Source organism: Gallus gallus, chromosome 1, assembly GCF_016699485.2.
Source record: "Gallus gallus isolate bGalGal1 chromosome 1, bGalGal1.mat.broiler.GRCg7b, whole genome shotgun sequence".
In the NCBI taxonomy this organism is placed as follows: domain Eukaryota; kingdom Metazoa; phylum Chordata; class Aves; order Galliformes; family Phasianidae; genus Gallus; species Gallus gallus.
Genome location: NC_052532.1, coordinates 11,596,184 through 11,612,055, shown reverse-complemented (window position 1 = coordinate 11,612,055; position 15,872 = coordinate 11,596,184). Strand labels below are relative to the sequence as shown.

The 15,872-nt window shown below is 39.1% G+C and overlaps 1 protein-coding gene across 4 annotated transcripts in view; it reads left to right on the top strand.

Moving 5' to 3' along the window:
- Positions 1-10: 10 nt before the first annotated feature.
- GNAI1 (G protein subunit alpha i1) overlaps positions 11-15,872 on the top strand; it is a 34,709-nt gene continuing 18,847 nt past the window's right edge. For 2 of the 4 annotated variants that reach the window (NM_205403.2, XM_046922100.1), the window contains exon 1: positions 11-507. In NM_205403.2, the coding sequence (NP_990734.2) occupies positions 390-507 (118 nt within the window). In that variant the 5' untranslated portion in view covers positions 11-389. Of the gene's footprint in view, positions 748-15,872 lie in introns of all 4 variants that reach the window. The other 2 variants (XM_046922133.1, XM_046922119.1) reach the window with 2 other exon arrangements.

The window sequence follows — 15,872 nt, the reverse complement described above, 5'->3', positions numbered from 1 at the left end:
TCTCCCTCCCACGGCGCTGTGGGCTGTGCGCGTCGCCGAGAGCTCCGGAGGGGCGGGGGCGGTGGTAGCAGTCTCGAGGAAGGGGAGCGCGGAGTGGACGCTTCCGGCGGCAGCGTGTCCCCGGGGACGGATCGAGGGAAGCCTCCCCCTCCCCTTGTTGTGGTGCTTTTTACAATTTTGGGATTTTTTTTTTTTTTTTTTTGCTCCGCTCTCCCCTTACTTGCGTGTGAGGTAAACGTGGTGCGCGCTGCCTGCGCCGCCGCTGCGCTTCAGGTGGGGAAAGAGGGAGAAAGAAAGCGGGCGGGCTCTGCTCCCCCCCTCCTCGGCGCCTCTCCGGAGCCCTCCGCTCCCCGCTTCTCCCCGCGGCGAGGTACGCAGCCCCTGCCGAGATGGGCTGCACGCTGAGCGCCGAGGACAAGGCGGCGGTGGAGAGGAGCAAGATGATCGATAGGAACCTGCGGGAGGACGGCGAGAAGGCGGCCAGGGAGGTGAAGCTGCTCCTGCTCGGTAAGGGTGGCCCCCGGCCGGGCCGAGGGCGGGGACCCGCGGAGGTCCCCCAGCATCGCTCCTCCAGGATCGGGGTGGGGGCTGCGCGTGGCGCGGGAAGGCCGCTCGTGGCTCCTCGGAGGCGTTGTGGGCGGAGGGGGGGGAGCGCAGGTGGGCGCGGCGGGGCTGCAGGCCGGGCCGGGGAGCGGTTCCGAGCGGTTGCGGCTTTGTTTAGATAAGGCCCCGGCCCACGTGAAGGGGGTGAGATCTTGAACTTCTAATGTGGGTTATGGGTACCTCGGTTCCGAGGAAGGGCTTAAGGGTATTTCAGGTTGGAGGATGTTTGTTTCGTGTAGAACATCCCTTTCTGAACTGTTGCTGTAAGAGTAAAGTGGAAAAAACATCAAAGGAACACGAGGCGCCGCCTGATTTCTTGCATTGTTTTCTTTTGTGTGTTGGTTATGTTGCTGAACTTTTACAACATAAGGTCAAACCTTGATGGGGTTATAAAGTGCGTAGTACAGCGGATCACTGGAATAAGATGATGAGGAGCTGCACAGAGAAGCAGTGGATGCCGAACTTCAGGAGGTGCTCAGGGCAGGATTGAATGAGGCCCTGGGTCCCGATCTGGTGTGCGTGAGCTCTGCGCAAGGCAGGGGGTTGGCACTGGATGGCCTTTGAGGTCCCTTCCAATCCAAGCCATTCTATGGTTCTGTGCTATCAAGTCTTCCTGGTTTTGTTCATAAGTTCTTGGAGTTAGCAGCTTTTGCGTATTTTAAGTGATATGTTTGTGTATAAAAATAGGTGAAGTAAAATTGCTGCTAAAAATTACTATGAAAGAGGAAGCAATACTTAATGCCTTTGTGCAGACATAAAGCTATTGTACTTGTTGTGGACAGCTGAATCCTGCAAGACATGCGTTGTATTGACGTTATGGGGAGTTTTGTGTTATGCTTTATAGCTCAATTGCACTGGATTCTTCTAACCCATATTTAAAAAAAAAAAAAAAAAGGAGTTTCAATTTTCCTTGTTCTGCCCTTCCTGAAGCTGCAGTTCCAAGTAAGGTTTCTGTTCTTAAAATACTACCCAATTTTTCTTTTCCATAAATTTGTTTTCCTAGAGTGCTCATCTACAGAATTCTATTTAGTACAGATCTCTCTGTAATAGAGTTCTTGGGTAACTTCTCTCTGTTGCAAACCTGTAAAGTAGCTCCAGACAGGTACAGTGAACTGAAGCACTTCCTTCTGTGTGTATATGAAGAAACAGAACACGGCTAGTATTAGTAAAGCAAGCTTCTGAAAATGTATGCATAGATTTAAAGTTCTGCACATGAGGGAAAGAAAGCTTTTCTCTTCAGTTTGCTTTCCAGAAAGTGTTAGGCTGTTGGCTGGTACTCTGCTTAGTCCTGTACAACTTTGTAAGCCTGGAGTCGGTTACATGGAAAGGTTATCCTCTGATCAATAGTAATGCACTGCGGAAAATGTTCTCTTCTTTTTCAAGAGTCACAGAGCAGTGCTTTGTATATGCTCTGACAAGGCATTAGAAATCATTCTTCAGAGTTTTGCTGTTCTGTACTGAACTTTAAATACACATACGTAGTAGTTAGGCTATTCTGTGGATATGGATAGTCTTCTATAAAAAGTTGCATTAAACTCGAGAACGAGCTGTTTTCAGTAGCTTAATATTCTTCTGTACAAATTTATGTTAATAGCTTTTTATATAAATTCTTTCTGACACAGATAAGCTTTTGAGGGACTTGTTTTCTGCTGCAGTCTCCTGAAATCTTAGGATATGAAGCTAATGCTCAAATACATGCATTTCCTCACGTTACAACTCTGTGTAGCATTTCCCCTTCAACTATTAAAAAGTGAAAATGAACAGATTAAGAACTTTTAGGGCCAGAGCTCAGAGTAAGGCTTTGTGTATACATCTATGGATGCATTTATGTATTTCAGATCCTAATGGAAACTTTTCTGTTCAATTTCCTGTGTTAGCTGTCCTAAATGTTATGTGAATGCTTTATCTGATGGGAAAACTATTTTAAGTTACTTCCACTAGAGTCATTTTCTTCTCACCACTCATTTTCCCATTTGCTTTTTCTGCCCATATGTCGTATTTTATCATCAACTCAGTTGTATTCCTGCATCTATTTATGGGCTTGCTCTACTAAAAAGATACTGAAGTAAAAGGAAAAGAACAAGTTGTGGTCTGCTGACAGGAGGATACGCTGTGTGAGAGGCATCTGAAATACCTTGCTTATGTAGAAAAAGAGTGTGTAGCTATATGCCTACTACTCAGTAAGACAGTTGTACTTCAGGATCTGTAAAAATGATTTGTGTATGGTGATTTAGAGGATCCTAGTGAAACTTGAGTTAGCGTGTTCAACTGGAGGATATGTTTATAAAATTAGTCTGTTTCTGGCTTACAATGGAATTAAGTTAAAAAGCTTTTCTGAAGCTTTTTAAACCAGGAAATATCATTGATTTGAGGGAGATGTGATACTGCTGTGTGTAAGCCATGACTTTGTGAATATCATTGATCTATGGTAGATTCGTATTTTGTTGTTCTGCATCTAGGAATAAGCAGTCAGATTCAAGCTGTTCAAAACACTTGCTTTGAGTTGTCTAACTTTTTAAAAACATACTGTCTCAAACTGGTTCTGCATTTTGTATGGATTTGACTGTAGATCATGCTTCTGTTCTTGGAATAAAAGTATTGGATTTGGACCAATATCTGTGTAAAATATTTTAACTTGGTAATTCACTTCAATGTTATATGCTAACAGCAAGAGAACGTTTTCTAGAAAATTTGAAAACCATCTTCGTTATTAGAAATAAGCTAAGTAAGAAATAGAATGTCAGCACATAGTTTATGAGCCAGCTGGAAAATGTTTGTATGTGGAGCTTGGTGATTTTTTTTAATCCTAAATTATTAAATAAGCTTCTTTCATTTAAATGGCTTTTATCCATACGACTCCTGTTTGTGATGAAGGGTTTTTTTTGAGTTTCCATGAAATGTAAGTGCAGTCAGTATGATGTCCAACGCTGAAAAATTTAACATTCCAAGTACTTTTCCTTAAGCCCTTAACATTTGTATCATTGGTATTTCCTAAACCTGTTTCATGATTACTTGAGATAATGCTTTGCTTTACCGTTGTTCCTTCTCAAAGATAGTTTACCCCATAGATGTATGAGCCTGTATTTCTGAGAAACTGTGTGTATCTTCTGTCTTGACTGCCTTCCAAGAAAGGGAAGCAATAGAACCGAGTTCTTCTCCTCCACGGTTCTTCATTTTATTTTTTTTTTAAACTTTCTGTGTTCAGAGTAGGGGGAGAGTGTGAAGAAAATACTGTGGTGCTTGCAGAATGAGTGTAATTCTACTCATTTCAGGAGGTGCTGGCTCTTTGTGTCTGGTCTGTGTGCTGCATTAATATACATGTGATCCAGATCAGGTGTGGATTTGCAAGTACGTTTCAGCTGAATTAGCCAAAGCACATAAGACTGAATTCATGCCAACAGCAGGAGAACAGACAGTACCTCATTTAGTAGAAAGCCTTCTGGTATGAGGTTAACTCATTGAGTTTTATGAATACATTCAAACTGGCAGCATGAGTTTACAGGATTAACACATTTGTCTTGTGGATTATCACATTTTTCGTCTAATACAATAAATTAAGTGTTGGTGTTCTCAGTATCACTGGAGAAGGCAATAGGCCTATTCTTTCGAAGTGGATTCTGGGATTCATGAAGCCACTGATCATGTTTGATGTTTTTTCATTGCAGCTCTCCCTGCTGCTGAAGGTACTAACTAAAATTATATTCAGTTCTAAATTTTCTCTTAGCAAGCATTTTTCTCTAGCTGTTCTTTTGTTCCAGACCTTCATATGTCTGCTCAATTGACTCCCACTGCATACTTATCTTTCCCACAGCATCATCTTTACAGTCCTTGGCAGTACACGCTTTCCTCCAGACCTGACTTTGCAATGGACTGAAAAATATATATGTGTGTGTGTGTGTGCATTATGTACAATTCTCTTGCCGTTCCCCCAGTGTTTTCTTTCTCCATACTCAAATGAGATACATGTCTCAGTTACTGAAGCTCTCAAAAAAGCCTTTTTCTCACAAACATGCATTGCACCTTTCAGGAATTTTTATCTTTCCTTTGTAAATTATGCCAACCTTTCTTGTTGTGGTCCAAAACATTCCTGGCAATGTCTCCTGCCTGACCTTCAGTGACAACCACTTGTAGAAATTTAGGTTCAGAACTTATTTAAGGCTTTGTTACGAGATAACTAAGAGAAGTGTTTAATGTTACTTTTGGGTTAGAATAGAATATTTCATTTGAAAGTGACCTACAGGGATCAACTCCAATTGCTTGACTACTTCAATGCCAACTATAGGTTAAAAGATACTATTAAGGGCATTATCCAAATGCTTCTTGAACACTATTGTGTCTGAGGCAACAACCACCTTGCTAGGAAGCCTGTTCTGGTATTTGACTACTGTCACAGTAGTGACTTTCTTTGCTCACATCCAGTCTGGATTTCCCTGTGTGCAACTTTGTGCAGTTTCCATGTGTTTACTGGGGAAAAATTGCTGAGGAGGAAGAGAAGCCAGGTGTACAGAACAATGACATTGCTGCTTCTCCTCCTTTATTCCAAACTGGGAAACCCAAGCATCCTCAGCCACTCCTCACAGAGCATGCCTTCCACCCCATTTAACCAGCTTTGTTGCCCCCCTGCTCCAGACACATCTGAGGAATGTAACATCCTTTTTATATTATGGAGCCCATAAAGGCACACAGTATTTGAGGTGAACCCACAGCAGTGCTAAATGTAGTGGGAGAGTTACCTCTTTGGACTGGCTGAGTAGGCTGTGTTTAATGCACCCCCAAAATGTGGGTTACCATTTTGACTAATGGGCATGCTGGTGGCTCATAGTGAGCTGCTGTCACCAGCACCACCAGATCCCTTTCTGCTGAGCTACTCTCAGCTATTCATCTCCCAGTCTGCCTGTGTCTGACATTGCTGTGTCCCAGGTGCAGCATCCAGCATTTGTCTTTATTGAACTTTATGCCACTGCTGATTGCCCAATACTCCAGCTTGTGTAGATTTTTCCAAGTATCATCAGTAGATTTGCTAAGGATACATTTCATTCCTGCATCCAGTTCATTGACTAAAAATGAATAGGGCTGGTCCTAGGATTGAGCCCTGGGGAGCACCACTTGTGGCTGGCTTCCAGCCAGGTGTAGCCTCATTCACAACAACCCTTTGAGCTCTGCCATTCAGTCATTCATCACCCAGCATAGTATGAACCTGTTCATCTTACAGTTGGACAGTTTATCCAGAAGGGTACTGTGAGGGATGATATCAAAGGTCTTGCTGAAATCCAGAAAAATTACATCCACTGTTTTCTCTTCATCCCCTAAGTGAATGACTTTACAGTAGATGGGCATCAGATTAGTCAGACTGGATGGATTTTCCTGTCATGAAACTATGTTGATGGTGCCTGATAGTGGCTCCTCCAGGATGCTCTTCTCTATAACTTTTCCAGGTACTGAAGTTAAACTAACAGGGTGTACCCACTACACATCATCTTTGTCATTTTTCCCCCAGACGTTCTGCTGCATGATCTGTTTAAATTTAGATACTTCTTAGTAGTTCTGAAACAGAAACTGTCTTGTATTTTAACATGGTTCAGCTGAATGCTGGCATCAAGATGTTATTTGTGTGAACTTCTGTGCATGACTTGTTATCAAGTTCATACAATCCTCAAACCTCTCAGTGCTAAATATAACAATAATTTATAAGGACAAAGTCAGGATTGCTAGATTTCCCATTGCATACCATTTCTCCTTGCTTTTTTGTGAGGAGACTCATGCATATACAAAAAACTGAGCCACTCAGTTGTGTGTTTGTGTAATTGCAGTTTGGGTTTTAGTGCTTGTTTCTTTCTCTTTGAATTTTGGTGTACTAATTTATAACTTTGGTCATTAATGTGTATAGACTTCTTAAGCGCAACACGAATTATCTTAGTGAAAGTTTCTTTATAAAATCACTATTTAGGATTGTGTCATGGTTTTCTTTCTTCAGCATTCTTATGAACAGTTTGCTTTATACATGTGCTTTAAGGTGGGGCAAAAGAAAAACCACGCATTTTGTACTATGCTGTGAGACCAACAATGGTTACTGTTCTTTTTTTCCTCTCTTGTTTAAAAGGTGTGGTTATGAGTATATATCTTTTTGCTTTTATATCGGACAGTAAAGAAATTTATGGATTTTAAGAGTCATGCAATAGAGATTTCAAATGTTTATCTTTAAAAGAGACATTTCCTTCAAGTTGTCTTCTAATGCTGTGCAATTCCATGCCCCCCCCCCCCCCCCCCGTATCAGAGATCAAAAAAAACTTCAGTAAAATACTTTTTAGTAAGTAGCTCATTTCCAGCATCAACACTGCCTCAGGACAGTACATATATTTTGTAATACACCAAATTATTTGGTTTCTTGCTTTTTTTTTCACAACTGCACAGTTTGTTGTGTCATCATTCTGCTAATATGATAGCTTGCTGCAGTTCTATAAATTATGGTACTGAAATGATCTTGTATTGAAGCTAACTCCATTTTTGTAAAGAGTTATTCTTAATTAACTTCAGACCACAGTTTACGGTACAGCTGCTTGCCTAGTTGTATTGGCACAACCTGAACTCAAGCTTTGTGCTATAAAGTTAGGCCATGCTGATTTATATGTATAATCATTTCTGAAGTAGCTTGTACTATTGTTGCTGTAGTTTACCCTCTAATTGTCTTGGTATTCTCAGAAGGAAGAATTGAGTAGTGGGCACTAAGATCCTAAAATCTGGCTAAATATTTTGAAACTAAGCCATCAATCTGCTTCAGAGGTCATGACATTCTGAAGTGAGTTTTGCTGCTGAGTTTGATAGATATCTGCATTGTTTCCCGTAGTGTGCTATTTGGCAAATGTCAAGGTAGAAAACTGAAAGTAGAGAAGAGAGGTTAGAAATGTTCTGTTAAGTGTGAAGATTTTTCTGCCATGGAAATGCTGCAATAAGGATCTGAACTGACTTGATAGTTAGCTATTAGAAAGCTTTTTCCAAAATGTATATAGGAAAGCCTGTATTGATGGAAAACTTGCTATTCTGAGCTCGACTCTTAGTCATTGACCAGCTTCACTGAGCTCAGCTGTTCTATTTATTGTCCTTGTTTGTTCACTGTCCTAGTGTTGTCTCAGGCTTTGTGTAAATTGCTGTTTGTTATTCTGTAAATGGAAATTGGTTGGCTTCACCTGAGAGATTCTGTATCCGGAAAGAAATACCTTAAACTGTTACGGTATTTTATGAGCACTTGGAAAATTTGGGACTTTTAAACATATGAGAGCAAGAAGTTTTGATTCTGCTGCTTGGAAAAATGCATTTTTTGAAGTGGCTTAACTTGGCGACATTTCTGAGCTGAAATATATTAAGATGCTGAAATCTTTTATAAAAGTAAGACATGATAGAATACACTTTTTATTGAGACAACTTTGTGTTCTAGGAATAGATGCTTTTGCAATAAAAGACTTGTAATATCACAGAATGACTGAGGTTGACAGGGACTCTGGCTCCGTTTGGTCCAAACCCTGCTCAGGCAGGGGCAGCCAGATCAAGAGTGTCCAGAACTACATCCAGGTTGCTTCTGAAGATCTCCTAGGAGGAAACTCCACATTCTGTCTGGGTGACTTGTGCCATTACTTGGCCACCCACACAGTAAAGAAATGTTTTTGTGATATTCAAATAGAATCTCTTGTGTTCCAGTTTGTGCCATTGCTTCTTGTCCAACCACAGGGCACCACTGAAAAAATGCCTGGCCCCATCCTTTTTGTCCCTTGCCTTCAGGTATTTAGAGACATTGATGTCATCCCCTGAGCCTCCTCCAGACTGAACACTCCCAGCTTTCTCAGACTCTTCAGCACTGGAACAAGTTGCCTGGAGAGACTGTGGAGTCTCTTCCCTGGAGATTTTCAGAAGCTGCTTGCACGTGGTCCTGGGCACCCTGCTCTGGATATTCCTGCTTGAGCAGATGACCTCTACAGGTCGCTGCCAACCTCACCAGTCTGTGATCTGAAAGTGTTGTAAGTTGAGTTCAGTTTTTGACATGTCAGTTCATTTTGGTTTTAGATTGCCAGCCCTTTATGCGTTGGGGAAAAACAAAACAAAAGATAGGTTTAGTTATGGCTGAGCTTTTCCTTTAAAATAACATTTCTTTGTAATCTTTAAACAGTTTCTCTCAGTGTCATTCTTTCAGGATCTCAGTTGTTGGGTACGTTTCCCTGCAGTGTATGAAAACTGCTTCTTTAAAGTGACTTGTTAACATAGGTTTAACATAAACATTTATTAATGTACATGAATTGCTGTCCTTTCCTGGCTTTAGCAACTGAAGGGTTAGTAAACCTTCAGGTAACACAATTTCTTGTCTGTTTAATTACTAACTTGATAAGTAAGTAGAGATATTGATACATGCATCTGTCCTTCTATATAAGCTATGTATTTATATTGAGAGATGTGTGTAAACTGCAATATTACATATGCCTATATAAATTGATAACAGAGTTAGTACTTTTCATGCATCTATTTTATTTAAAAGAATCAGTGTTTGAGTATATAGTGCTGCAGTTTATGGAGTAAACTGTATGTCGTTACTTTTTCATACATGCTTTTTAGAAATGCTGTATTGCATTTGAAATGTGTAATGTTACATCTTTAGTGAAATGTAACTGTATCTAGGCAACCAAATTGGACAGGAAGTTTCTACAATCATTGCTCTGAACTGATTGCTTTTAAAGAAGAAATCAATATACTGTAATGTGAATTCCAGTTGTAACATGGGGAAGGGAGCGCCAACATGAAAATCTCAGCCCACTTTGCAGCAGAGGACTTACAGATCTCTTACGTGAAGGAAGGTTGAGGGAGGGTTGGGCTTGTTCAGTCTGGGGAAGAGAAGGCTCCAGGTGTGAGATCTCATTGTGTGGCCTTCCAGTACTTAAAGTGAGATTATAAACAAAAGTGGGACTCACTTTTTACATATGCAGATAGTGATTGGATAAGGGGGAATGGTTTTAAAACAAAAGGGAAGATTTGGATTAGATGTGAGGTGGAAACTTTTTACTCAGAGGGTGATGAAGCTTCTCTAGTGAAGTTGCGTATGCCCCATTCCTGGAGACATTCAAGGTCAGGTTGGATGGGGCCCTGGGCTGCTTGATCTAGTGAGTGGCAACTCTGTCCACAACAGGAGGGTTGGAATGAGGTGATCTTTAAGGTCCCTTCTAATCCAAACAATTCTGTGGTTCTGTGAACTTCATAAGGGCTGTTTTTTGAAAGGAGAGTACTGATTGGATGCGCAGCTTGGAATCAAATGGCAACCTATATCACTTCTTTCATAAAGTTTTTAAAATAATTTGTCTCATACGTTTATCTATCTCTTTTTCTTACATGATTGAAGCTGATGTAATCTGTTTGGCTCATAACATGAGTTGTTATGTATTACAATGGTAAGGAAATGCTTTCCAAGAAAACTTACGAGAATCTTGCCTGCGTTGTAAATCTGTGTTGGAATGCTAGAAATAAGTAGTCTCCATTGTTAGTAGTGTAGTGACAAAAATAGTTATTCCAGTGTGGGAACTCTTGTGTTGCTAAAAGGAGAGAGTTGTTGCCACATCTGGCTGAATGATTTTGCCCTCTCCCTGGTACATTAAAATGTTTAAGTCAGTTTTGTACTGGTTTAATAGTCAAATTAGATACCCTGTTCTGACTTAGTTTTGCTGCTAGAGTGGTCAATTTTTTAATGGTCTGGTGAGCACCTGAATAACTGCATAGTGAGCAGCAAAGATATGTGCCTGATGCACATGGAGTACTAGAAGTGAGCGGCAGTAGATGGAAAGTGAGTGAGTGCCAGATGAGATTTTTTCAGTTTCTGCATTTCTGTGTTACAAGTCATTATAGGGTTGGAGTAGCAATAATGTGAAGTTGTTTGCCTGCCAAATCCAATTGGTAGACTTGTTAAACTTATTCAAAACCCATTATTATTTTAAAATATTGCTATTGTAGGAAATTCTTTTCAAGAAGTGTACTGATAAGAGCACTTGATTGGAAAAAGGAGGTATGAGCTTTGGTTTCATTCCAAGTACAAGGAGAGTCAAACCTGTTTCCTTACTCTTCTGAATGCACTTTTAACGTATAGGTTATACTCTCAAGTAGGAAAAATCTCTTCTACCTTGTGCTTTGTGAAGAGTGCCATATGGTAGTGGGAGAAAGATAATGACCAGCTCATTGTCCAAACACTACAGTGCTCAGAAGAGTAGAGATTTTAGTCAGTTCTACTGTGATCTGGGAACAACATGAGTGGAGTATTAGAATGAAGTTTTAAAATTTGCTATGATTGAAGGTAAATGACTTGCAGTAACAGAATTGAGAACAAGACAGTCGTCTAAATTAGTTGTAGGTTCTGTTCAGTTAGATATCATTTTGAATTCTCATTGATTTCTGAATCTACTGTGATATGCAGTACAAGAGTGGACTGAAAGTAAGCTGCCTAGTCTCATTTAAGTGCTGCCTGTATTCTTGATGGTTTAAATATTTCTTGAAGCATTTTGAAAATGGATTTATCAGCTGTACGCTGCTTCAGTTACTAATCCTCAACAAATCCGGTAAACCATTATATACCTTCTAAAGCTCTTAATGACATTGACAGGGATTCCTTCTAATATGCTTTAGTGCCTCAGTGTTTGCTAGCAAAGTTTGTCATTCAATTCCTAGATGAGAGGCTGTTCAGATTATTTTCTGCCTGCTGTTCTGGAACACAGTGCCTTTTGGTGTCAGATCAAACCATGACAACGTACTTGCTTGAGGCTACCAAACTGCTGTGTATGTTTCTGTCTTATTCCTCCTCACTTCTGGTCTTGTTGGGTGTGACTGCCTGTTTGAATGGATTGAAATCTGATAAACCTCAAAGCTTTAACACTTTGAGACCAGTTATTTATTTCGAAGTCTATTAAAAAAATAATAAATTTTGATTCAGTACTGTTAAACACGAATAATTGTGTCTACTTGTAGGAAGCTTTGTGGAGAAAAATACATGCGTGTACTACAGAGTGTGATTGAGTATGCACACAAGTTTTCTTCTTTCAATTAAAATAAAAATGTAAAAATTCTGTAAAGATTTCTTTTTGGAAAAGATTGGTTTGAGTAGCAAGACCCTTTTCTTTCAGCATTTCAGTCTGTGTCGGTTTGTAAATTCACACACCTTTTTGATGGAGGTAGAGACCTTTTTAAAGTGTATTTATTTTGACTGCCCATGTGCTTATTCTTATTTTTCTGGAACTCACAGTCCTCAAGCTATACAATATGAGAAACACTAGACGTGCTAGTGGTGGGTGAAGAGTAAATTTGTGTGAACCAAGGTTTATTGCACTACTTTTACAATATGGACTAACTTCAGTATAACTGCATTTGTCCTTGTATAAACTTTGATGATACCCATTTATCTTAATTGCAAATGATACCTTGATGTCACATGACAAGTAGAGCTTTAAAAAACACAAGAACAGTGAAGATTTATGCAATACATTCTTCTGTTTTGGGAGGAATGCATCCACCTTTCTGATTTTTTCCCAGCTCTTTGTATAGTTATGTAGTAACTACTGTAGATGATAGAATAGTACTGTTCTGAATTCGAGGAGTTTCTTTGATTATGATTACTGATGGTCTGCTTATCTCTCTGCTATCTCAGTCACTGAACCTACCATCTTCTCAAACCATATCTATTATTCAAAGAACAGTAAAAGGCCGTGAAGGCCACCACAGTGTCAAGAGAAAAAGGACAATTTGAAGTTCTAGATACTTAATCGTAAATACTAGGTATGCTATACACTGTTGGTGGAGATTGACTGTAGCTGTCTTGGTAAATGTTGTAAGATCAAAGAAGGTGATTCTTTCTGGTGGACTGTTTAGCATTTATCTGTGTGGTTATATGTGAAGTCCTCTCAAACTTGTGCTCTAGAAGGTCTTTAATCATATCTTTTCATAGCGTGACTTTAAAAGTCAGAAGTCTCCCTTAAAGGTAGGTTCAATCCCAAGGTACTGCATTTCCTTTAGAATATTGCTAGCTGACAGTAGCTGTACAGCCAATGATTTAAAACAATTAAGGAACGTGGATATAAGAATAGTTTTGAAGAGCCAGGTGTACTTTATCTTCAAAAGCTACACATGTAACTAAAGCTGCCTACTAGATTACTCTTCTTACCACATCCATCAAATTCTAGGAAAAAAGATTGTTTCATAACATTGTTGTCATAAGTGTTTAATATCTTATTAGTGATTTTGAAATAACTGGACACTCAATTTGTACTTCTAAAGATAAATGGGAACACGAACATGAATGGGAAGTTACTTTAAAATTTACATAGTAGAATGTCTTGTGCGTGTTTACAAACAGTGTTCTTTAGAGAGTTCCAGAGGTTATAGTAAATATAAAAATGCATATTCTTTGCTACTTCAGTACTAAACTAATGAATATAGTTTTAATAACGACTTCATATTTTTACATTAGTAATAGCCTACATAAGAAACTTAAAGTTCAGTTCATAGTCTTTGGTTGCATAGACCTGCGTAAGCACACAGGACGCTAACTTGAGCTACTCTGCAGCTGCTTATTTAAGAACATTTTATAATAATAGTTTTTAAAAATAGTGTTTAGTTGTGTACCATTGATTTCAAAGATCTGGTAAGAGTGATACAGAAGGCTTGGGGAAAAAATAGTCGCTTATAATTAGTTCTTAACAGAGATGGTGAATTATAGGTTTGCTTGGTGCTTTTGCTCTGGAAATAAACCAGCATGTGGCTGCTGAAACTTTGAGAATTATCTCAGTTCTTTCATCTGAGTCAGTGTCATAATTTTAGAATCTGTCACTCTTGTGGTTTCTGCGAATGATGTAATCTGGGATTTACACTCCATTACTGTATGGTGAAGTTACTGAAATGTTTCCTTCCAGACAGTACTAACCACAGCTTCTTTCTTAAGTCATTCAGAATTTTTTGACATATTCAAATGCGGATAGTTGCAGAAATTCCAAGACTAATATCACTGAATGTATGAGTATTCTTGTGAGAGAAAACTTCTGCTTGACTATACTGAAACAGTTAGGATGAGGGGAAAGAGAACATAAAATGTCAGCAGTAGTAGCTGCCATTAGAGGAAAGCAAGATGGTAGTAGATAAGAAGAATAATTGTCAAGAGGTTTTGAAAAGAGAGCACAAGACGAAAAAAAAAAGAAAACTTTGTAGGGGCAGATGTTCCTGTGTGGAGCTTGGTGTTGTAGAGTATTCCATTTGGTGGTCAACCTGGATGGGTTGCAAAAAGTTTTCACTGTGCATTTTTTGTACTACTATGGATGTGTTTGTGAGTATGGTAACAATGATTAATAACTTGAATAAGTTACATATAAAAAAGTTTCATTTCTGGTACTGTGTCATGAGATGATAAATGTAAGAGATTATATTTGCAAGCTGTTTTATAAGCCCTGCCGCATTTGTAAGAGTTTACTGGCCCCATAGCAGAAACAGCACTTCGCTTGTGCTGTCTGTCATCAGTGATAGCTGAAGGCCAGGCACCATTCGTCTTGTCCTCCAACCAGAAGATGCTAACATCTGGCAGGAGGCTGGGTTGGAGAGTTGTGGGGAGAGGGTTTTCAAGAGATGGATCCAATAATTTATTATTAAAATTTAAATGTTGCCTGTTTTTTTTTTTTTAAGTTGATCTGTTACGAATCTGCTTTGCAGTCTGAAAAGCTGATAAGCATCCACTGCAAGTTTTATATTAATTACTCTCATCTATACATGAACTCTTCTCTGGCACCATACAAGACTATTTCATTTTTCTGTAGGTTGTGTTACTTTTGAGATTGGTTTGGTGGTTCAAAGCCAGCCCTGTTCTTCTCTTCAGCTTTTATGTAACTCTTCAACTAGTTCTTTGCCTCAGATTTAGACTACAATTATTTCTGTGTTAGTATTGCCAGGAATATCTTTGCACCATTAGAAATTGTTGTACATAACCGTTGGTTTCCTCCAAAGAGGGGTGCTGTGTACGTGAAATAGTGAAGTTGTTTGAACTGTTCTTTATTTGGTATATGAGTAGTTTATTCAGTAAGCAATTGTTGAGTCTTCCACAAATAAGAAATGGTGCTATTAAGGTATCAGAACTTAGAAACAGCAGTTTCTGTGCTTGGTTTCATACAGCACTTGCTTGTGAAATCTGTTGTTCTGGAGTGCTTGTAATGCAGGCAGTGTGTGGGATAGTAAATCGTGAGACTGATTTAAAGTAAGGGTTTTGCTGACATTTTTTCAAGTTATGGAAATACTTATTTTAATTGTTTTTGAACATGGACATGCTTCATTTGACAAGTAAACGAGAGCAGCTTGCAGGACCAAACATTGTTTTAGCCCTTTCTTATGTTTATTTGAACCTCGATATCCCTACTCAGTTTCTTCAAAATACAATACATGCAATTGATCTGTTAAGCACTTGGGTTTTTTTAAAGACATTTGGACATGAAGAATCAACAACTTTTCTCTGTTTCCAAAGCTGAAAGTTGTCTTCAAAGAAAAGCAGCAGTACAGTTTAGTGTTTCTTACAAAGTTACGGTTTGTTCCACGATGGGTGCAAAAGGGTTAGTTATGTGCCTTAACTGAGTTCACTGAAGTCCCAGAGTGCTGTCATAACTCATGCTGGATCGAAATAAGTAACTTCTTTGGATACCACCAATGGCTGTCGAAGTGTTGAGATGTGAAGATAAAGCCTAATTACTTGGAGAGGACTTTTCAGATTTTAGTACAGCCAATAGAGCAAACATAGTTCTTCTGTCTCCTTAAGTTGTGCTGAATAAGTTGGACATCCTTTGCTTTCACACTTTGTTGGTTTGCAAAATGAAGCATAGAGGTCTACCTTTCTGGCAAGCAGGTGTAATAAGAGTATTAGACTTAGATGATGTTACACTGAATTACATCAATGAAAAATTTTAAGAAAATGCTGTGCTTTAAATGAGATGTTCATCAGATATGTTGTTCTCTGATTTTTCTCAGTGGGGAGCTCCTGTGGTATCGCAGAGGACACCAAGTGCCAAGAGAGATGAAAATACTCATCAGTTATTCATGCCTTATTCTACTGAAGTAGAGATGACTTAATAGTTAACTTGCTTTCATTTAAAACTAAGCAGTCAAAAAATGCTCTCTCTTCTTTCAAATCTGGAACTGTCACACTGCTACTTTTCTGGTTCGAGCAACTCTGCCATCTCTTTCTGTTAACATATTTTTATATTATTCATAATTATTTTTATATTACT